This window comes from Aulonocara sp. 'chitande type north' Nkhata Bay, linkage group LG8 (genome assembly GCF_057382095.1).
Source record: "Aulonocara sp. 'chitande type north' Nkhata Bay isolate Kocher_YH1m ecotype deep benthic linkage group LG8, A_spYH_male_GT1.1, whole genome shotgun sequence".
Lineage (NCBI taxonomy): Eukaryota > Metazoa > Chordata > Actinopteri > Cichliformes > Cichlidae > Aulonocara > Aulonocara sp. 'chitande type north' Nkhata Bay.
Window position 1 is genome coordinate 15,764,520 of NC_141351.1, and position 21,454 is coordinate 15,785,973.

The 21,454-nt window shown below is 39.0% G+C and overlaps 3 protein-coding genes across 5 annotated transcripts; 1 reads left to right on the forward strand and 2 right to left on the reverse strand.

The window, feature by feature from the left end:
* Positions 1 to 336: 336 nt before the first annotated feature.
* LOC147323479 (zinc finger CCHC domain-containing protein 24-like) lies at positions 337 to 12,526 on the forward strand. The gene is made up of 4 exons (XM_086303855.1): positions 337 to 801; positions 2,134 to 2,334; positions 11,007 to 11,171; positions 11,481 to 12,526. The coding sequence occupies exons 1-4, from the start codon at positions 595 to 597 to the stop codon at positions 11,592 to 11,594; spliced, it is 687 nt and encodes a 228-aa protein (XP_086159981.1). The 5' UTR covers positions 337 to 594; the 3' UTR covers positions 11,595 to 12,526.
* Positions 12,527 to 12,955: 429 nt separating this feature from the next.
* Positions 12,956 to 16,732, reverse strand: LOC147323480 (peptidyl-prolyl cis-trans isomerase A-like). The gene is made up of 6 exons (XM_086303860.1): positions 16,472 to 16,732; positions 16,290 to 16,320; positions 15,571 to 15,659; positions 15,394 to 15,490; positions 13,795 to 13,870; positions 12,956 to 13,626 (listed from the first exon to the last, which is right to left on the reverse strand). Exons 1-6 carry the CDS (start codon positions 16,622 to 16,624, stop codon positions 13,491 to 13,493), a joined length of 582 nt encoding a protein of 193 aa, XP_086159986.1. The 5' UTR covers positions 16,625 to 16,732; the 3' UTR covers positions 12,956 to 13,490.
* A 1,160-nt stretch (positions 16,733 to 17,892) lies between these two features.
* Positions 17,893 to 19,999, reverse strand: LOC147323481 (peptidyl-prolyl cis-trans isomerase A-like). Of its 3 annotated transcripts, none has more exons than XM_086303859.1 (6): positions 19,703 to 19,999; positions 19,578 to 19,608; positions 19,205 to 19,269; positions 19,023 to 19,119; positions 18,248 to 18,323; positions 17,893 to 18,101 (listed from the first exon to the last, which is right to left on the reverse strand). In XM_086303859.1, exons 1-6 carry the CDS (start codon positions 19,868 to 19,870, stop codon positions 17,966 to 17,968), a joined length of 573 nt encoding a protein of 190 aa, XP_086159985.1. In that variant the 5' UTR covers positions 19,871 to 19,999; the 3' UTR covers positions 17,893 to 17,965. The 3 variants fall into 3 exon arrangements, with proteins under 3 accessions (XP_086159985.1, XP_086159984.1, XP_086159982.1); XM_086303858.1 differs by having other exon boundaries at positions 19,205 to 19,281; XM_086303856.1 differs by having other exon boundaries at positions 19,205 to 19,293; positions 19,703 to 19,997.
* Positions 20,000 to 21,454: the final 1,455 nt, after the last annotated feature.

Sequence of the window (21,454 nt, forward strand, 5' to 3'; positions counted from 1 at the left end):
AGCTGACACCAAAGCAATTTTGTGTGCGTTTTATATCTGGAAATCATTAATTATAGTAAACATGAAGAAGTTTATCGACACTCTCACGAATGAAGGAATTGAAAACTCGACATGAAGTTTAGATATTAAACAAAAGAAATATAAAGCACTTTTGTAAATATGTGAAATCTCATATAAGTTTAATGTGGCTTTTTAAAAAAAATTATCATCATCACTTGCGTTATATTTAGACGATTAAACAAGTACAAAGCCTTCTTAATACAGATGCCAGCGAAGGTAATCAGAAAGAGATGCAAACTCATGTTGGCCCTCCTATTCTCTGTGACGCAACGCAGAGTCCTTGCCTGTTTGCTGCTCCAGTCCTCCAGCTGCCATACAGCCTTTCCATTTCAAACTTACACCGAGCCCCTCCCGTGACTTCTCTCCTGTTAGTGGAGTCCTCCTCCCAGGGCTTCCCCCAGGTGAACACACGCAGAGATTACGCCCAGTCAGGCGCTGCAGGGGGATGACTGGAAGAAGTTGGGTTGTCCAGAGAAACCGGCGGTTCTGACGGTGCTGTTTTAAGAGGAGAGGCGCAGACCTCCAGAAGACACCATGATGTCTGCCGTAGAGACTGGTGTGTACCAGCCCGCGCAGCTTCTCAGCTGGGTCTACATGTCCTTACAAGACACGCCGAGTAGCGCTTTTGACGGCTTCAAAGTCGAGTCGGACTCCTCTCCTCTGGACGTGAGCACCTCCAAGCGCAGCGCAGCTGATCTGAGCTCCAACTATCTCAACAACTTCTTCCATCTGAGCAGTGAGGTAGAACGCATGTGATGCTGTCTCAATCATTAAGTTGCGATGGCAGGTTATTATCTCCGTATTTGGATTAAATCTTTATCTTTAATGTTATTCTTTATTTATTTATTTATTTATTTGCTGCAAGTCTCTCCCTGAATGTTCTTCTCAGATATTTCAGCCTTGGTTACTTTGCTGCCCATACTGCAAACCTCACCTGCATGCCTTCATTTGGGTTGCCCTGCGGTGACTGGGTAGCATATGAATATGCGTTTTGTACCCAGATATAGTGCCTGAGTGTGTTCAGACTGTTCTGGTGTCAGCCAGACGGGGGAATGGTAGGTTGAGAAAGACCTCTCACAAGCTTTCAAAAATGTTAGAGTTAGCCACCCCAGCCCCTTGGCCTCTGCATGGTTAGAGCGGTACACAGTGTTAATTCAGTGCTTAATAAACTACTGACTAATTGAAGAAAGAGATAAGGATTTTTTTTAAACAAACTGAGTACTTTGTGATGTTTTCTTTAAATTTTGACATTTAAATCCACAAGTTTTTACTTGAGACATGAGACATTTCCACATATCTGGCGTGTGTGCTTTAACTTCACGCATGCCAAGATATCTAGTGGTTTGCTGTCTCTTGCATAAGATCTCACTGCTCTAAAGCACATGTGCATCTGACCACAATTCGTTATTGTGCGATGCCTTCAGAGTAAACAGTGTCCGCAGGCTGTTCTTCATGTTGGTTGGCCCTGCAGTGCCATAGCACCCATCTCCTCTAGAAGCACAATGATGCTGATTATGTCGTGCCAGAAGAACCATTTGTAAGAATGCATGACAAAGGCATTTTGTTCTAATGAGGAAATGGACACTATTGGTTCACACAGTAAGGACTGCACATCTGCAGAAATCAAATAAGGTTGGCTACTGTCAGGGAGACAAACAGGAGAATCAATCAGGGTGATGGACTGACAGACCCCGTGAAATGTTCTTTTATAGCAGAGTCACAACAATAACCTTCTGTAACTTTCTGTGTTTTGGGGATATGGCAAACACTCTTGTGTAGAGCTAAAACTGATGAAATGAGTAAAATCAAAAATTAAACAACCATCTGTCAAACAAAAAAGCCAAAATCTGCTAACTCCAAAGTAAAAATCTTACAGTTTTTACCTCTGATAGTTGAGTATTTCTGTGTTTTGATTGATTTTGAAGCTATTTGAATACACTACCTTGGCCTTTTGGAAGTTATGTTGGGCATTACTTATGAGCTTCGGACATTTGTAGACATAGTTAAGAGCGCGTATCAATGGAAAAATAATTATGATTTGTTTGGGTGGGGGGCGTTGCTTTTCTCTGATAGAGCTTGAACAATAATTTCTACAAGAGGACTTCACCTTATGGATCTCTCAACAATATTGTGGATGGCCTGAGCTCACTGGCAGACCATTTCTCAGACCTTTCCCTGTCTCCTGAGACACGGAAGCCCAGCAAAAGGCCGCCACCCAACTACCTATGCCACCTTTGTTTCAACAAAGGACACTACATCAAAGACTGCCCTCAGGTGAGACACACAGTGACACTTTACATCAAACAGCTGCACAATATGTGGCTCATTTGAGCTGTCTATCAAACGCATGTGACGTGCTGCATGAATAATACATTTGTAAAGTAAATGTGATGACAAATCCAACAAATCACATCCAGTTTCTTCGTCACATTTCTAGGTATTCTTTCACAATTGTACTGCACTCAATTTAAACTCTACATTCCAAGTTAGAGTATTATGTTTGTATTATTCTTTTTTTTTTAGTGTGAAATACAGTCCTCAGCACATATTTGAATTAGGTGTACCACCACAGGTTGGTAATGAGCAGCAGATGCCAGATTGGATCTCGGTGCTGGCCTTAATGAAAGATGATAGGTTTTTCTGTGGAACTAGGCACGACCTCCACTCCAAACATGAAAGAAATATTACCAGTGCTTTATGTGCAGCTGTGGTTCCCCATTGATCATGTTCTGAAGGAAATGCTTGACATTTGTTAGGTGTAATAGAAATAATAAAATGACTGATGGACAGGATGTGTCCAAGAAACAAAGAAGCAAAAACTTGAATTTAAAATAGCAGGTCAACTTTTACTAATCAAATGTATCTATATATCCATCCACCCATCCATCCTTTTTTCTGCTTATCCAACTGAATCACACACACACACACACACTCTCTGTCTAGCGATATATAGATAGATATCTTGTAATACCATGTCACACAGGATATCCCTCTCCAAACATGGCTAGTGATTAGGTAGCTTTTTTTTTTTGTTTTTTAAAGTAGAAATTGCTTTTTTTTGCAAAATCTGAAAGCAGCAACCTCCTTTTATAATACCACAGACTATAATACTGGGTGATCAGTTTCAGTTATTTTAGTGTTTGTCAAGTTCCATCTATCAGAAAAGCCAAGTTAAACATATTTTTAAGAATATCAATCTCTTTTTGGGGGCGACATATAACAATAGCAGTTTGAGACTTTCAGAAAAAGTCAAAAGAAGATTGCTATTCCATTTGCAGCAAATCATATTTGGCTCCGTTCTGGGAGTTTCCCACCTTTCCATGTGCATGGAAAGTCCAGTATGAGGAGAGCAACAGCAGACCCTCAAGCACAAACAGCATGGAAAAATAAAAATGGGTTAAAAGTTGGTTTGAAGTAGTTATAAGCAGGTTAAAGTTAATTAAATAGTAAACCCAATGTGATCACCTTTTAACAGCTACCAAGATTTTAGGCTGAGATTTTGCACTGAACCAAGACTATGCTAACCGATGCTAAATCACAGTTAATTAGATAAAACATTTAAAGCATGTTATTAATAACACAAGGTAGCCTTTTTTTTAAACTGTGTGACAAATACCTGTTAGGTGTGTGCTTAAACCCATTTGCTTTCTTGTGAATGGGAATGCTGCTAGCTTTATGTCTGTAAAGCTAGTAGCATAGAAATACTATAGACTGTGAGCCAGTGTTAGCATAAAGACGGGAAATGGGGAGAGCCAGTTTAGCTCTGTCAAAAAGAACACAACTGCTTATAATTACTGGTTTTATGCTTTTTGCAAAAACCAAACATTGTAGATAGCATTACTATGCTTTAGAGGAGCTGGTAGGGAATCTAGTGATTCTACCCTACACCAATTGCTCTTTTTATGCTAAGCTAAATTAAGCTATCATTCCAGATGACCTACATGTTTTAATGTGAGAGTGATATCAAACTTCTTATCTATTTCTTAATATATAAGGAACAAACACATTCTCCAAACAATTCTTTCACTCAAAAACAATGAGTACGAATCTCTTTTTTCTCCCTCGAGTTTGATCGTTCTCTCCTAAAGGCTTGACTCTGCCAACACATGGTAGATTAGTGTACTCTAGCACAGAATACAGCCCATATAGGAATGTAAGGAATGCTGACAGCACATGTGCAGTGACTTTATAGCTCTTCGCACATTCACATCTGTGAACACCTGCCAATTGCTATGAAAAGTAGGTGTATATTCTGTATTTTTCTTTGGTGTCATGAATCACATCTTCATCTAAGTGTATCAAAGAAGGTCCTAATCACACACTTTAAAGCCACAGACACTTGGTAGAAATATTGACAACACTTCCTGTTATGCTAAAGCATGGGCTAACACAGAAATTAAGATAACTATACATTATCAGATCCACAAATACAAATCAGGAATGTGTTTGGACTGTGGACGAAGCTGTAGCAACCAGTGAAAGTGGGTAAATGTAGAAACTTAACACAACAGGCTACGAGTGGAGCTCTAACGAAGCAGCAGTAACTATTGTGCCGTTGTGCTTTACACAACTTGAGGTTTAGAATTTTTATGAGATAAGCTGCGTCACAATCTTCATCTGTAAGTTGTGATTATCTGTTTGTACCTTGGTGTATTGTGAGTAAGTCTTTAGGCTGAGTCTGACGCTAGGAGACAGGGAACATTTTGTGGAGCTGCAGTGGATAGGAATCAAAGGATGTCATGGCTCAGTAAGATGAGAGAAGGATCCACACAGGAAGTCTGTGCCTGAAGCCTTAAAAGCATTTTCTGGAACATCAAGTCTAAAATTATACGACAAATACATGGCAGGTAATGAAAAAAAATAAAAAGTTTTAGGTATAAGAGAAAATGCTAATGCTGCCATTTGGCATTTCAATAGTTAACATCGTGCTGACAGCACTGTGGAGCGTTGGGTTACTTGCTTCATGAGACGATTGAAACGTCAAAGGAATTGTCAGAGATATTTACGATTCTGCTTTATTGCTATACTCTTTAAATTATGCAAAATCTGGAAACCATTTTTCCTCCTGGCTTTTTGCCACTCTTGCTCTGCTTTAGAAAAATGATGTCAGATTTTATCATGTGTTGCTAATATTTCAGACCCAAAGGGATGATTACGGAGCTGTCGCCATGACAAAAGGTCTCTTTAGTTGAAGTTGTGATGAACGTTCGTCTGAAGCTGTGCCTAATCAACAAACTGCTTTTTGTTCTCGCTGGTTGGAATCTGAGGCATTTTTAGCCAACTGAAGTTTAGTATGCTTTTAGTATGCTTTTGATGTCTTAGGATTGCAGAAAAATAGTTTTAAAAAAGTTAAAAATCCTTCATACTATATTGTCTTTAAGATTCACATTTCCAAGCAAACGACAGGTACTCATCGAGGGTTTACGTGGTTTTTCCCTTTAACTTAGGGTCACATTTTAATGTCCTCATCCCAGTTAAGTAGCTCGACCTGCTTACAGTAAAGAAAGTACACAAGTGACAGAGTGCTGACAGTAAATGGGTGCGTGGTGGGAAGGGCCTGTGATAAATAAGGAGAGCATTGTTTCTGCAGAGGGGCTGTGGAACCAAAGGTCAGGAAGTCAGGCTGTATTGTTCGCACAGTGCTGCTTGGCTGGAGTCATCTCTGTCTCTCTCGCCTTTCTGTCAGTGCAGGGCAGTGGCGAACGAACTCTAGCTACACAGAGATGACTGCATCCGTTTTTGCAAACTTCTGGGTAACATAGGAAGTGCATGTAGGTCTTTACTGTTACAGTTTAATCACACTTGAATGGAGGGGAAAAGTCTGCTTTGAAAATTAGTTGCAGAGATTACAAAAGAAACTTCTTGATCTGATCATTGGCCTTTGAACATAAACATATTTTTAGTTCTCAGTCTTTTTAGTCTGTGCTGCGCCACTTATATGTCCAACATTTAACATAATGTTAATTTGTTGTGTTTGCACTTTCTATTTTTAGATGTAAGACAAGATACACAGTGTTAATAATTATCATGCAAGCTAATGATAGGCAGATGTTTTATTTTTATTTTTGGATCAACACAGTCCAGCTGTTTGCTTGTGTTTAAAGTCTTTTAGCTAGATGTAGATCTATATGTTTGCATACAGGCATACAGGCCAGTCAGCATTCTGATCTTGGCAATGATGCATTTACCAAAAAACCAAAAGTTTAAACATAAAACAGTATTCAACTGTATTTGGTACTTCTGAGAAATGTAATTTGACTATAAAATGAAATTACAGGAGGATGATCTCAATATTTACAAAGTTTTTAATTGACTGAAATTAGGTGAGTATCAGATTCGTTTTGGGCTGGATAAAGTGAACGACACTGAACTGGACAATCTCATGTAACCCTGTCTGATTACTGTTGCTGTGGTCCTTTTGTTTTCACTGGTGATAACTGTCTTATCTACACACAATATCCTGCCTGGCACTTCTGGTTAAACATCTGCTGAGGATGATGCAAAAGATAGGGGAAACCCTGGAATTCAGGATAGATAGCCTTCATATGATAAAGAGTATCGTCGGCTCAAGGCTAAGGAACACATATAGGAAAAATGCTGTAGAGATCACTTTTATTATGGTTCCATGTTTTTAATATTTTCCTAAATGTTACTCAAACACATATTGAACTGAAATTGGACATATTTTGCTGTTCCAACCCACCATCTGTTCCTGTCATTCAGTCTTTTGAGAAACATAATACCTATAGTTCAGTGGAGCTCAGTCAGATTCTGGACCAATCAAATGGCTTGGTCCCCCCCAGACTCCTGCATTTGAGAAAGATGCATAGAAAATGTCCATATGTCTGTGTGATAATCATTCTCCTTGCTCTGTGTGCTTTCAACACTGGGTCTGATTGATTAAAACTCTACAGCACTACAGAACCAGTCATCTGCTCTTTGGCCTCCAGATGTTTGTATCTAATCATATTCATGTTGGATTAAAGAAAAGTTCATCCACTCTGTGTTTCAAATGTGCAACATTTGTAGAAAAGCTTTGCAGAAAGATCACAGCTTCGGGCTGTATCTGCATAAAAGAATCTTTTGACATCTTGATGTTTCCGTAAGTGGAACATTTGGCCTTGATTTGCTCTGGAAAAGAGGAAACACCATTGTGTAAGACATAAGTCAGCATCTACTGGCCAGGAAGAGACTGATATCTTATTTCCTCGAATCACTGCTCTGTGGTTTGAGCCCACGGTCGTGGTGAAGCTGCTAGAAAAACTTTATTAAACTCGGGATCATCTATTCAAAACGAGTCAAAGTAAAGCAAGTTAGAGCAATTCTTCAGAGAACAGTGCATAAGTCGACACATCCTATATTTTAAGTGGTAGGCACGCCACTAGGTTTGCAAAAGACTGTGGCATATTTGTTTGTTATATGGAGTTTTTATCCTTTTTTTTTTATTTAGATGGACTACAGCTGATGTATCAGATGTTAAATTATTATTTCATTATTTCTTCATAACAGCTGTGAACCCCTAGGGCATCCAAACTTACTCAGATGTGTTGATTATTTATGAATTGGAACATTTGTTTCAGTTTTTAAAATATGCACTATGGTGAAAAAGACAGCCTTGTAAAAGTTGCTCAGGTTTAAAAGTAGGCACGTCGTAATGTTATCACTTTTAAAATAAGCAGCTGCTCAACAAACTAGAATCCAGCCTAAGATGATGTCTTCTAATTAGTTTTGTTTGACAAATGCTGCTAAAGCCCTAAATATTTGTTTGATAATCACATAAAACTAAAAAGCAGCACATCGTCATATTTGAGAAGCCATAACCAGTTGAATTTTGGTTTACTGCTGCCATCAAATTTGTCCTCTTAAAAACGCAGCTGTTTTAATAGTCTCTCTTTGGGGCTCGTGGGAATTGAGGCATTTGTTGCTCTTAACCCTCCTGGAGAGTTGATTTCACAAGATAATGAAAACTATCTCTTAAATCAGCACAAGAGTCTTTAAAACACAGGCGACCTTTTGCTGCGGTGGTCAGCCCAGACATGATTGTGTTGTTTTGCTTTGCTTAACAGCTGGACTTCTCCATGGATGCTGTGGGGGTCTGACACAAATTAAACCCAGCGAGGGACAGAGTGTGGTGGGTTTGTTAGTGTGGAGTAATTGACCACATGGTATCCAGTCGGCTTAGCTGTGCTGAGTTCTCCAGGATGAATTCTCTCGTGGGGGTATGGGAGTAGGGGAGAGTGAATGAGGGACTGGCGAATGGAGACGGGGGGAGGGGGGGGATTTGGAGTAGTCCATTGTTTATCCTGATGGTTTCCAGATGATGGCAGAGGGAGGCAGCCACCTCCTGGGTCTCTCTCACCAGGCTACAAGGATCTGGGCCAAGCTTATCTGCTGCAGCCTACAAATCTGGCTTTACATCCCTCTATGCAGTCTGGGGCTAATTTAAATAAGACAACATTAGTATTGGCTGTGAAACTGAATATGTTATAATTCACATAATAAATGAATTTCACAACTTATTTATCTTAAAAGAGTTTCTCACATGTGGTTTCAGACTGAAAGGTTTTGGGGTTTTAGGCCTGCTGTTTGTTTCTATGTGTTTTATTTTCTGTGTATGACAAAGAAAATTGAATTGAATGAAAATTGTTCTCAGAAACTGCACCAAGTCTAAAAAACACAGGCAATGGAAGTAAAGTAACCTCTGCAAACAAAGACCAAACCCAGCTGCCTTAGCTGATATTAGTAGTGCTGCAGTCCTTAACTTTTCTACATATCAGGAATGCAGATTTTGATATAGCACACAGCAGAAGGAGAAGATAGCTTCTGCTGTGTGCTATATCAGGAACTGCTTCAAAGGCAATTACTTCAAATGGCTTGTAACTTGCTGTAAAAATGCTGCCTAAATGAAATGAAAGGCATAAGAAGGCGTAACTTAATTACACGTACTATTTACACATGGACACAACTGTGTACAGGCTTTTTACTGAAAATCTTAAGCCTCATCAGTAATGGTCTCAGTGGGAGGGGGGCTGTCAAGAAGCCATTCTTAAGGAAGGGAAACAGGCGGAAAAGGATGAGATATGCCAAATTACACAAGAACTGGACTGAAAATCAGTTGCAACAGGTCTTGTGGAGTGATGAATTTAAATTTGAAATGTCTGATTCAAAACAGCATCAGTATGTAAGGAGGAGGTGGTTTTGGGCTGTATTTCAGTCAGTGGTGTTAGAGATTGTGTCAGAACTGATGAAATGAAGAGCGCAGAAATGTATTTTCAAAGATTTATCCACCATGCAAAACCATCTGGAAAGCATCTGTTTGTCAGTGGCTTCATTTTTGAGGATGACAGTGATCCCAAACACGCTACCAATAAAGTAAAAGCTTATCTGGATAGAAAAAAACACAGTGGGATAGTGTAAGTCATGGATTGGCCTCCCCAGAGCCCAGACCTTAACATTTTTGAAGCAGTGTGCAATCATCTTCACAGAGAACAGAGCAAAAGGCAGCCAACATCTAAAGAAGAGCTTTGAATGTCCTTCAAATAGCCTGGAGAAGTATTCCTGAAGCCTACTTAAAGAAATTACAAGAAAGAATAAAGTCTTACTAAGAGAGTTCAGCCTGATGTGTGTATATACAGTGTCATATGTATGCGAAAATGGCCCACTGATCTGATGGATTCAGTCAATCTTTCCTGCTTTCCATTGAGAGTGTCCATTCACTTCCAGGTCAAAAGTGTGTTTTCATTTGTTGGCTGTCAGTGTGACATCTTTGATCAGGGCAGTGGAAACTACAGCGTGTGCAGTGCCCCTCGCTGCCCTGTGGGCTCCAGACTTTAGGTAGAGTTTGTTTTGCTTGTTTTGAAGAGTGAAAGCTGTTTCCTTCTTCAGGAAAACGATAATCTGTCTGCTGTCTCTGTATGCTTGAGAACAAGGGCAAGCATCAAAAGCGATCTCCCATAGTGCCCCTTGGTGGCCGAATGAGGCAAACACATGCTTCAAAATGATTCACAGCGCATTTAGCAGTTAGAGATTTGGCTGATGGAACTTCACAACCTGTTTTCACATATTAAGGCCTGGAAATGAATAAAATTGGAAATGATCAGTGAGAAGCTTTGAACCTGACATATGTTTCTGCGGTGAAATAAAAGCAAAGCATTATGTGAACTTCTCTGTTGTTGTGGATTCAGGCCTGATTCGATCTTAATTTTGACTTGCCCTACTTTTCATCCGAGATGCTTTTAATTCAAACCAGTCTTGTCGAGAGGATTTTCTTTTTTCTTTTCGGTGATGGGCTTAGAATTTTGTCATGTTACACCAGTGCAGAGTTCATCTGGGTTTTATTTCCTCCCTGCTAAGGTCTTTGTGTTCTGATTGGAGGATTGTGGCCAGCTGGGAGGGATGACTGATAGCCTAAGGTATTTGTCCTATAGAAGTAAGCCCTCTCCAATTGGTCCCTCCGCAGGCTAGGGCCTCCTTTACAGTCTCCTGGGAACACAGCTGGAGGGAGGGAGTTCATTTCTAATGGGAAAGCTGAGACTCTTTTTGTGTCCAGCAAATAAATTACAACATACAATATCATCTAACATCTTTGGAATTAACCACTGAAACTTTTCTGTTTGCTTTCATAGAACCAAGAGTCTTGTAATTTCCTACAATATCCCTCTAAAATAAGTTTCCTTTGATTAGATTACTTTGTAATATAAGTCAATCCTTTTAGGATTGTTAAAGCACCAAAGCAAATCATTTGACAAAACATAATCATCCCATTGCTGAAAAAAAAAAAAAACCCTCTCGATAAATTCTCCTGACCACCAACAGTTCTGCTGTCAGGATGTTTTATAATTACATGAAGCTTTGAACTGGCTGCCATGCAAAGAAAAAATGGGTCATTGCATAGGTTTCCCCCGTTAAAAGCGGTGATAGACATGTATAATTTTTCTTCTTTTCAGGCTCGACCCAAAGGCGAGGGCCTGACCCCTTATCAGGGAAAAAAGAGGTGTTTTGGAGAGTATAAATGTCCAAAATGCAAGAGGAAGTGGATGAGCGGGAACTCCTGGGCCAACATGGGACAAGAATGTATCAAGTGCCACATCAACGTTTACCCTCACAAGCAGGTAATGCATCAGAACACAGGGCATCAGGAGACTGGGACAGCTCATTGGTCCTGCACATCAAATCTTTACATGTATTCAATCTATGCAATCAAATCCACTTTTTTGTAGCTTGACCATTGAGGCCAGGACTGACTTTAAAAAGGTGAATTGTTCAAATTTTGGATACATTAGCTGCAGATACCTCTGTCTTATCCTTATATAAGCTTACAAATGGCATAGCTTGTCTGTTTCTCATGTCTTTCTTGGACCTAGGACTAATTGGCAATTTCTGTGTATGCAGGTCATTAATTTCCAGTTTCTTTGTTCCAGAGACCTCTGGAGAAGCCGGATGGGTTGGATGTGTCTGACCAGAGTAAAGAGCATCCGCAGCACCTGTGTGAAAAATGCAAAGTCCTTGGCTACTACTGCCGCCGAGTGCAATAACACATTCAGTTTGCCTAACACACTGCTCCAAAGCTTCATGAAACACACATAGCTACGACAGCTATATTTTAGTTACTAAAGCTACAACATCTATAGTGCAGTAATGCATCTCACGCTTTCATGAAATACCCTCTGACTCTGGTTTCAGTAGTATCAGTGGAGATTGTGTTTGCTGGGTTCTTGTAAGATACTCGGTTTTCATTATGTGAATATTCATTTGAAGTCTGAACTTTGAGCCAACTGTGAATTAAGAAACTTTACTTTCTTCACTTGTGAGCAACTTCTTGGAACAGCTTTCATATAGAGGTTCTTTTACATGTGTGTATATTTCAGAAATAACTTAAATGTTTTTGTATAAAATATGCAAGTCTACCAAGACGGTTATGCAGTAATAATGTATATCTGCCTTGTCCTCTGTATTATTAGTATTGGTGGGTACATCATTTTTCTAATATATGTTTTAAGCCATACTATTTTGTTGAATATTACTCTTTGTGAAGGAATATATTAGTCAACTAACATTAAGTTCTTTTATACTACGTGCTACAGCTTATGGGGAAAACACTCGTCAGGTAGTTTGTGGCTCCAAAGTTTTAAATATGCAGTGTAGAAATTTTTCTAATAGTAACTTACAGCAACTGTATTTTGGCACCCAGTGCTAAAAGACTCGCCAAAGTGCTTATGGTCATAATGTAGTATATAACATGTGACAGTAAAAAAAAGTGAATGTAACAAACGGTGATAAGTGAAGGGTTGCATGTGAGTGGTGCTTTTCAGGGTATTTTTCACTGGACTTGCTAATAAATGAGTATGGAACAGAAATACCCTTTAACTTGTAAACTGTGTTAAATTTAATGTGCCTTCATTTGTATAACCCATGAGATGGATGCTTCTCTATTGAAATATTTGCATTAAAATTGATTTAAACGTGATCGGTTTCTGATCTCATCTCTACATCTCAAGTAAGGATGTAAGCACATCATATCATGAGGGGGGACTACAGAGAATAACTTACTGATATATGGCTTCAGTATCATCAAATACAATCACAGGTAATCTTATAATTAAAAAAATAAAATGATCGGCCTCCATCCATCCATCGCATCCTCTTTTGTCACACCAAGCCTGTGTGTTCTTCCTCTTTTCCTCCTGCCTAACAACTCTAAATTTCCACATTCTGTGAACATCTGTCAGCCTGTCCATTACACTATATACAAGAGATCAATGTAGAGTGAAGTGAATCCTAACTTCACGTTAAACTCATGTCATTCCTATCACATCTCAGTCATTTTGTTGCCCACATACACTTTCTGCCACTCTTTTTCTTCATACAATACCATAGCGCCTCTCTTTGTACCTCATTGTATTTTTTTTTTTTTACATATACAAATTGTACCTGCTTCTGAACTTCTCCTCAGGATAGTTCAGAAAGAATATTTTCCCAACATCTCCAATAAAATGTAGGCACTACTGAAATAAGTTTTATTTCAGCCAGTTTGCTGACGTGCAAAATTTCATTTTTAAGGAAATTTAAAATTTTTACACCTTTGTTAAAAATCACATGTTTAGAAAAGGGTTTTGTTTTTACAAATGTATGCCCCTTTTTTGCAAAATTAGTTCAAGTTTATATTGCTAAATTCACAAGCTTTGTCACATATTAGGGTCATTCATTATTTTTGATCCATCAAGTTCACATTTAAAGCAAACACGTGTGTTGGCCATTACTTGAGTAATACAGCATATAAACACAAAAACCTAAACAAAAAATGTTCTGAAATGATCTGTCAGCAAACAGAGATAGCACCCTGTTCGCTGACTGAAGAAAGACCCTCTTTCACTCTTGCATTTATTGAAATTACAGCAGGAGATGAGACTACGGACACGTCCACACGGAGTCTAGTCGAGCTGTCCACAGTCTGTGATAGTGATCTTCTTGGAGGTTCGCCCAGTCCGTGAACCGTAAGACTCCGCTCTCTTGACTACATCCATTCCCTCCTTCACGCTGCCAAAGACAACATGCTTGCCATCCAGCCTAAATGAAGAAGACGCTTATTTTAATATAGCTGCCCTGGATAATGACATGATCCATGAAGCACCTAAGGAGTCTGATGGACTCACATTTTATTAGGTGGAGGCACAGACTGATGAAGAAGAACTTCACTAGCTTCATCTCCTACATTTTATGTTTATCAGTACGTACCATTGTGTTTTAGCTGTGCAGATGAAGAACTGGGATCCATTGGTGTTTGGTCCAGCATTGGCCATAGACAAGATACCTTACAATTGAACAAATTCATTCATTAAAGTACGTATTTTCACTTAAGCCACACATCTACACAACATATTATATTATATACAGTGTTGGGGAGTAACGGAATACATGTACCGCCGTTACGTATTTAGAATACAAAATATGAGTAACTGTATTCCGTTACAGTTACCGTTTAAAAAGGTGGTATTCAGAATACAGTTACTTTGTTGAAATAAATGGATTACACTGCGGTACTTTCCTGTTTCATTTTGTCGCGGGTCAGGACTGTTTGGGTTTTGTTTGACAGCTACGTTCTTTCGTTCCAGGCGGCAGCGTTACGGTTGCCATGGTTACAGGGCGACGCTCTCTCTCTCTCTCTGCGACTGTGTGTTTCCTGGGTGAGAGAGAGCGCCTTTTCGTTGTTGTGCTAAGCTAACAGGCAGAATGCTACAAGCATAGCTCTAAAGAATGTAGCATCATGGGCAGTGTAGTCCGTGTTGCAGGGAGAATGGACTGCCATACACGTTATGGGTCTGTGAGCGCGAGGAGGGAGAAAAAGGCGAGTGGAAAGGTACGAGTTGTCGTCGAGGAAAAACGGGAGCTGGAAACATGTAAATATAATAATAACCACTGCAGCCAAGAAGAGTGCCTGACGAGCCCAGTTGTAAGTAAGCTATTAAGACTCGACTGTACACCGTGTTCGTGTTTTCCTCCGAAAACAATAAGTTCCGCTGGAGCAGTCTTTCAACGCCTCTCTCTGTCTCTCGCAAGAAAAGTTGACCCAGACAACAAAGTAAAGCTATTTTTCGGCTACGAGCCGACAGGGACCCCGCCGTATTAATCAGAGGTCCCTTTACTACAGTTCGGAGTCGCGGACCTTCAGTAATAGTAATAAATCACACAGCAATAGTACATTCACGTTGTTGTAAAAAGCATGATAATATATTAAGTAATCCAAAGTATTCAGAATACGTTACTCTCATTGAGTAACGTAACGGAATACGTTACAGAATACGTTACAGAATACATTTTGGGGCATGTATTCTGTATTGGAATACATTTTAAAAGTAACCTTCCCAACACTGATTATATAGCACACTCAAATATCACCGTCAGAAAATCCACCATTTAAAATGTTGCCACCTGGTGGCAGAAGACAAATGTGACTATCCCACATTACAATGGAGGACAGCATTGGGTAATTTTCCAGTAAATTGATACAAAAAAATAAAAAAATAACAATCACAGTACCCATAATATTTACAGAATTGCTAAATTTAACTTGAGATGCATGCATATTTAATCTGGTCATGGCCCATCTCATTTTTGCTCTGGAAAATTACAATTTACTCCATTTACTACCAGCAAAATACCAGTCACAAACACTGTAGCCTGAGATTGTACCATCATGTGTAGTATATCACATTGTGCTGTGTATGCATTATATTAGATGCAATGTATTATAACCTGTAAGAGTGTATTTGGTTTTGTACAACCCCATCGTCCTTTTGGTTCCCAAGGAAAAACTGAAATGATGTAAATACTTGCCTGGCCCAGTGTGCTTCAGTTGGAAGTTCTCGTCGGGAAACGTCCTTCCGTAGATCGATTTTCCTCCAGTTCCGTTGTGGTTCGTGAAGTCTCCACCCTGAAAACACAAAACGTGTGACTGTAATTGGACCCTCATAGGACACAGGAAAACAAAAGGAGAGAAACATTAAAGCCTACCTGGCACATGAACTGAGGGATCACTCTGTGGAAAATTGAACCCTTATAACCAAAGCCATGCTCTCCTGTGCACAGCGCTCGGAAGTTTTCTGCAAGAGAGCCTTCATGTCAGTGTCTGCCTTCTTATGTTTGAATCCACACAGTAGACAGAACAGTTACGTTAGAATAAAGCACAAGCAAAATCCTAAACAGCAGAGTTATTTTTTCTTAGACTTTTCGATATTTATTAGCAACCCTGAAATATTTCTGATGAAATCTTCCTAAAAGATGAAAAAGTGTGCCTGTAACAGTGTAAGAATGCCACAAACTGCTCAGTTATCAACAGAACAGAATAAAATTTGCAGCCTTTTTGATGATCATGAGTCTCACCTTTTAAATTTGTGGTTCTAGTTTAAATGTGGCAATCTCCTGTTTTTCAGGTTTAACATAAAAAAAGTGAATAACAATCTTTTATCTTCTGTTGTGACAACACATTGTTATTCTCTTAGAATGTTTCTTCTGATTTACAAACCAAATAGGCAAGCTTTGGCAGAAAGTCAAAAAAAAAAAACTGTTCTAACATAATCAAAGTGACAACCTGTCGATTCACACACACATTTGGTGTGTCAAGTTAAACTTAGTCAAGTTCAGGTACACCATCATCTTTTCTTTAAGTCTGAGTAGATCAGATACTCGTTCCAGCTTGTTTGGTGTTTAAGGAGGAAGAGAACATCAGATACCTGCAGTTTTGGGCACGACTTCTGCGTTGAGCTGCAAAAGAAAAAGAAGCAGCCAGAAGGCATTTTTTTTAAATTTTTAAATCTGGGGAGAGTAAATCAGCGACTGTGTGAGGACATCGAACTGAAACATTAACATGCAAACTAATACAAGCAGTGTCAACACTTATTTTTAACCTACTCACCTCGAAGGTAACTCTGCCAAGAGGCTCTTTGTCAGCGGCAATGTCAAAGTACACCAGCGGGTTTTTGTTCGCTGCCGCTGGGCCGCTGCTGTACAGACGCGCGGCTGTAAACGCTAAAGAGCAAACCTTTATCCTGTTTGACAGAAGCAACATCTTTCTAAACTCACTGTGATGCAATAACTCAACGCAGGTGGACCAACAGTGACCTACAATCACGCTTACATGCGCGAGAGGAGGAAGCTGACTACGCAACCGGAAGCTCTGCTACGTTTCTCGCGAGATTACGCGAGATTTTTTATGCACTCAAATTATTATTATTGTTGTTGTAGTAGTGTTATGCTGCGTGCTGCTCATTTCATTAATGTCATACGTAAAAGAAAGGTTTGTGTAGTCTGTATGGTTCATCTGATCACCATATCGAGTTCGTCTAAAATGAAAATGAATCATTCAAGATGCGCTATTGCTACAGCCCAATCAAAAACAACGTTTTGAAAATTCAAAATCTAAAACATCTACACCACGTGAAACTTTACAATTTGAAACTGGAGACAATCAGTTCGTAAAGTGAAGCAGACAGTATTTAATCAGTTTTGCATGTCAATTATTTTATTTTTTTGTATAATGCCTTACCATAAACAATCCCCACCCATCACCAGGATAAAAAGTCTATTTTATTATTAAAACCCCAATCATAAAAAATAAACTGTTTGAAATGAGTGTGTTGCTGTCACTGTAATGTAACCAAATGTTATACATGCATCATGCTATAAGCAGAATATACACACAAATGTCAGAGTAGAGGTCTTTAGCTAATTCACGGACCTCTGGCCATGTGCATGAAACTGCAAACCTGCAAATATTCGACGATATCAGCAGTAGAGCTGGGGAGCAGCAAAGCTTTGGACAGTGAGTTTGTAAAAGCTAGATTTTGGTTTATAGATTGTTTTGCAACCTGCAGCAATGCGGGGCTGTGGAATAGGGCAGATGCACAGTCTCTCTCTTGCTCTCTTTTTTTTTTTTTTTTTCTCAATTTCAAAGAGCAGCCACCAGAATATTACCAAGTACAAAAGCGTGATAAAGCTGGTCATTTTATAGGCAGAGAGATAAAAAGCTTCTCTCAGTTGATGCCATAGTGCCAATATCTGATATGGCAGACTTTTTTTTAAACACCAGATGCCCATTCCTGATGTAAACCCCCCCCAGAATGTGCATCCCACCCTGTTCTCAAACTGAGGACCATGCAGCTGAACACCTCACAAACTGATTGGACTGCGGGTGCATTCAGTTTTATGCCCATGCAAATTTTAATTTGCAGCTGGAAGTAGTCTCTCACTGGCAAAAATGACATTTTACCCCAATCTTTTCACAGTACTTGTGACATTTATCTACACTCAGCAAAAGAGGAAGCACTCTAGGCCAACCTCTTTCACTTTGGTCATTTTATTGAAATTCACCAGGAAATGAAATTACACAATGACCATATCCACATTAAATCTACTTGAGCTCTCCACAGTCCGTGATCGTGATCTTCTTTGAAGTGTACCCAATCTTGGAACCAAAAGACTCCATTTTCTTGACCACATCCATTCCCTCCTTTACTTTTCCAAAGACAACATACTTGCCATCCAACCTAAAAGAAAAAGAAACTGCTTACAATTAATGGCTTCAAGCCATTACTGAATATCACTGTGATATGAATTAAAGCCAGTTTGGATGAAATACACAGCTTCATTGGTATCAGCTGTTATAAATATGTTTCCGTTTGTCAGTACGTACCAATCTGTTTTAGTGGTGCAGATAAAGAACTGGGATCCATTGGTGTTCGGTCCGGCATTGGCCATGGACAGGATACCTTAAAATTTAACAAACTCATATCCAGTTAGATTAAAATAAGTACCCTTGAATATACTAAGTATTTCCACTTGTGGCACAGGTGCACACAACAGCTTATATTATTTAGCACACTCAAGTATCAATGTTAGAAAAAAGTGTTAAAATGTTGCCATCTGGTGGCAAACTTTGTGGGGACCTCCCAGAGTGATGGGAGCAAAATTTCTTGTGCAGACAAGGCTTCTTTATAGATTTCACTAGGCAGTAACTTTGAGCAATGAGGTAAATTGAAGCGTGACAAACAAAAATAAACATGACCTTGAAATCTCAAGACAAAAACGAAGAATGGAACAATATTATGTGAATAGTTTTCAAAATGCAAACTGGTTTAAAAAAAGATTGACAGTGAATGTTACAGTGAAGGACTAACGTGTGTAATCCTTACAAAAAAAATGTGCAAGAAACTCAGGACATTCCTACAATTTAAATGAAAATGCACATAATCTGTTGGCTCCATCTGTTTGACTTCAAGTTATGGACATTTCTTATATATTGATATGCTTTCAAGTATTTGAGTGAGAAAAGCACACAAATGGCCCAAGTTAAATTTGAATCTGACAAAGTGACTTGCACTATAGAATTGGAAATTTCTGAAAACCAATAAGTAGCACTGCATTGTTTTCATTTTCACTTGCAACAGTGTACAGAGGGGGATAATTACCTGGTCCAGTGTGCCTCAGCTTGAAGTTCTCATCGGGAAAATTCTTTCCATAGATAGACTTATCACCACCTCCAAAGTTATAAATAATATCTCCACCCTAAAAAACAAAACGCATCACTGTAGTAATATCACAACAGTCCATTGGGGGAAAATTAATTACCCCCAAAACAAAACAAACCTACCTGACATATAAACTGAGGGATCACCCTGAAGAAAACGGATCCCTTGTAGCCAAAGCCATGTTCTCCTGTACAGAGCGCTCGGAAGTTTTCTGCAGGATAGACTAAATGTAAATTTTTTCCTTCTCACGGGTGACGAAACACACACACACACACAAAGCTTTCGGTAATTTTTCATGTTTGAACAGTGACTTGTTACTGTTAGTTTAGGTCCTCCTGAATGGATTTGTGACAGCTGCTTTATAGACCAAACAATTATGAAGCCAACAAAACAAAACATCTCATCCATTCCTCAGCTCTGATAACAGCACTTTCTTGACATTTTGCTGTGATTTGTGATTAAAACAAATAAACAAATGATGAAAACAGTAGTTACCTGCTGTTTTTGGCACTACGTCTGCATTAAGCTGCAAAATAAAAAGAAAACGGCTCACAGCGATTTAACGCATATTTTCAAAGTAAAAGTTGTTTGTTTTTGTTTTTTTTTTTAAACCTACTCACCTCAAAGCTAATTCTGCCAAGCGGTTCGTTGTCAGCAGCAATATCAAAGTAAACCACCGGGTTTTTGCACGCAGCTGGTGGGCAGCTGCTGCACAAACGTGCGGCCGTAAACACCACAGAACAGAATTTCTTCCTGTTTGGTAAATGCAGCATCCTAATAAAAGTCATATTGTGCAGCTACTGCCTTCAAGTATGTCAGCAACCACCCAGAGCCAGCTTACAAATACGAAGTGGGACGTTTGCTTAGAGAACCGGATAGTCTACTCTAATGATGTTGAGAGGCTTAATTAACGTCCCTTAGAACACCTGTTTTACTGTGTTGTGTCAAAATGGCTGCTGTGTCAAAAAGCCACTGACCATGGCTAGAATTATCCAGAACATATACTTTAAACATTAGCTCATTAGAGACTTTAAGTTACTTTAAAACCTGTTTGTTGCGTTTCAGTAAAATGTTATTGACTTTCTGCCCACCCAGCCTGTGCGACATTTTTGGATATCTCATTGGTGTTTGCAGCAGTCAAAGTAATTCAGCACAATTGTGAGTTAGCTTATACACATGATGTGACTTTTAAATACAATACAATGGCTTACCAACTAATTTAAGCGAGTGCGACGTTCGTGGCAACAGCTGTGTGCAGATCAACAATGGATAATATATCAGTGCAGAGAGAGCATGGGCAAACCTCCGCCTACCCCACTCCTGCTTTACAGGTGAAAATAGAGCAACAGGACCACTGAGTCTGATTTTATTTATTTTCTGCTGTGTTTCACTTGCATTTATTTGAAAGACTTGAGTGTAAACACAAAAAAATATTTAATTTTATGTGCTGGAATGTGCAGAAAATAGGTTTAAATATTAAACAAATTTCTTCCAGTCAGAGAATGTTGCATATAATGAAATTTTTGCTTGATGCATAAAGTTAAAAGATTAAAACTAATAAAACAAGTTTTAAAAAGAGACTTTTCCATTTGATTACATTTTGTATGATGGATTATGCAGAAAAAGTAGAAAAGTAGGGAAGTAAAAAGTAGGGCTGAAAGATCTATCGCTTTATCACCTATTCAGGTTCTAAATCGTGTTTTTACTTTTTTCAAGTAACTTGACCAACACTGGGTATAACCCAAAAAGGACTGTTGCTTACTTATCTGACACTGATCCAAGTAAATAACTGTAATTTAACAAATTATTCTTAAAGAAACTGTTTTACTCTCCTCATTATTCATCTCATATTACGTCAGACTTATCTTGTGACCTACTGAGAGGTGCTGTATGCCTGGTTTGGGAACTTAAATACCAGCTACCAGTAAGCTTCTACTCAGATATCAATTGATCAGTATTAGTAATATAAGTTATTTATATAGTACTTTGCAAAAGTCTCAACCAAACCCTCACTTCTTTATATTTTTTAAGTAAAATGGGAAAGCAGGAGCAGCAATTTAGTCAAAACTGCTAACATGCATGGAAATACTGTACATAAAGCAAAACATAGTTTGCACAATTCTATTGAACTTGAGAGTCAATATTTGGTATGAACACCTTTAGTCAACACAGCCTGAACTACCCTAGGCAAGCTTTCTGTTAATTTCTTTAGCTGGTCTTCATTAATAGTTCTTGAAGGACATCCAAGGCTCTTCTTTTCCTTTTGTTCTGCTCTTTCTCAATAATATTGAAGTCTGGTTTTTGGAGAGATCAGGCAATGACTGATCGATGGCTCTTCAGTAGACTATGTGCATCTCTCAGGTCTCGTGTCA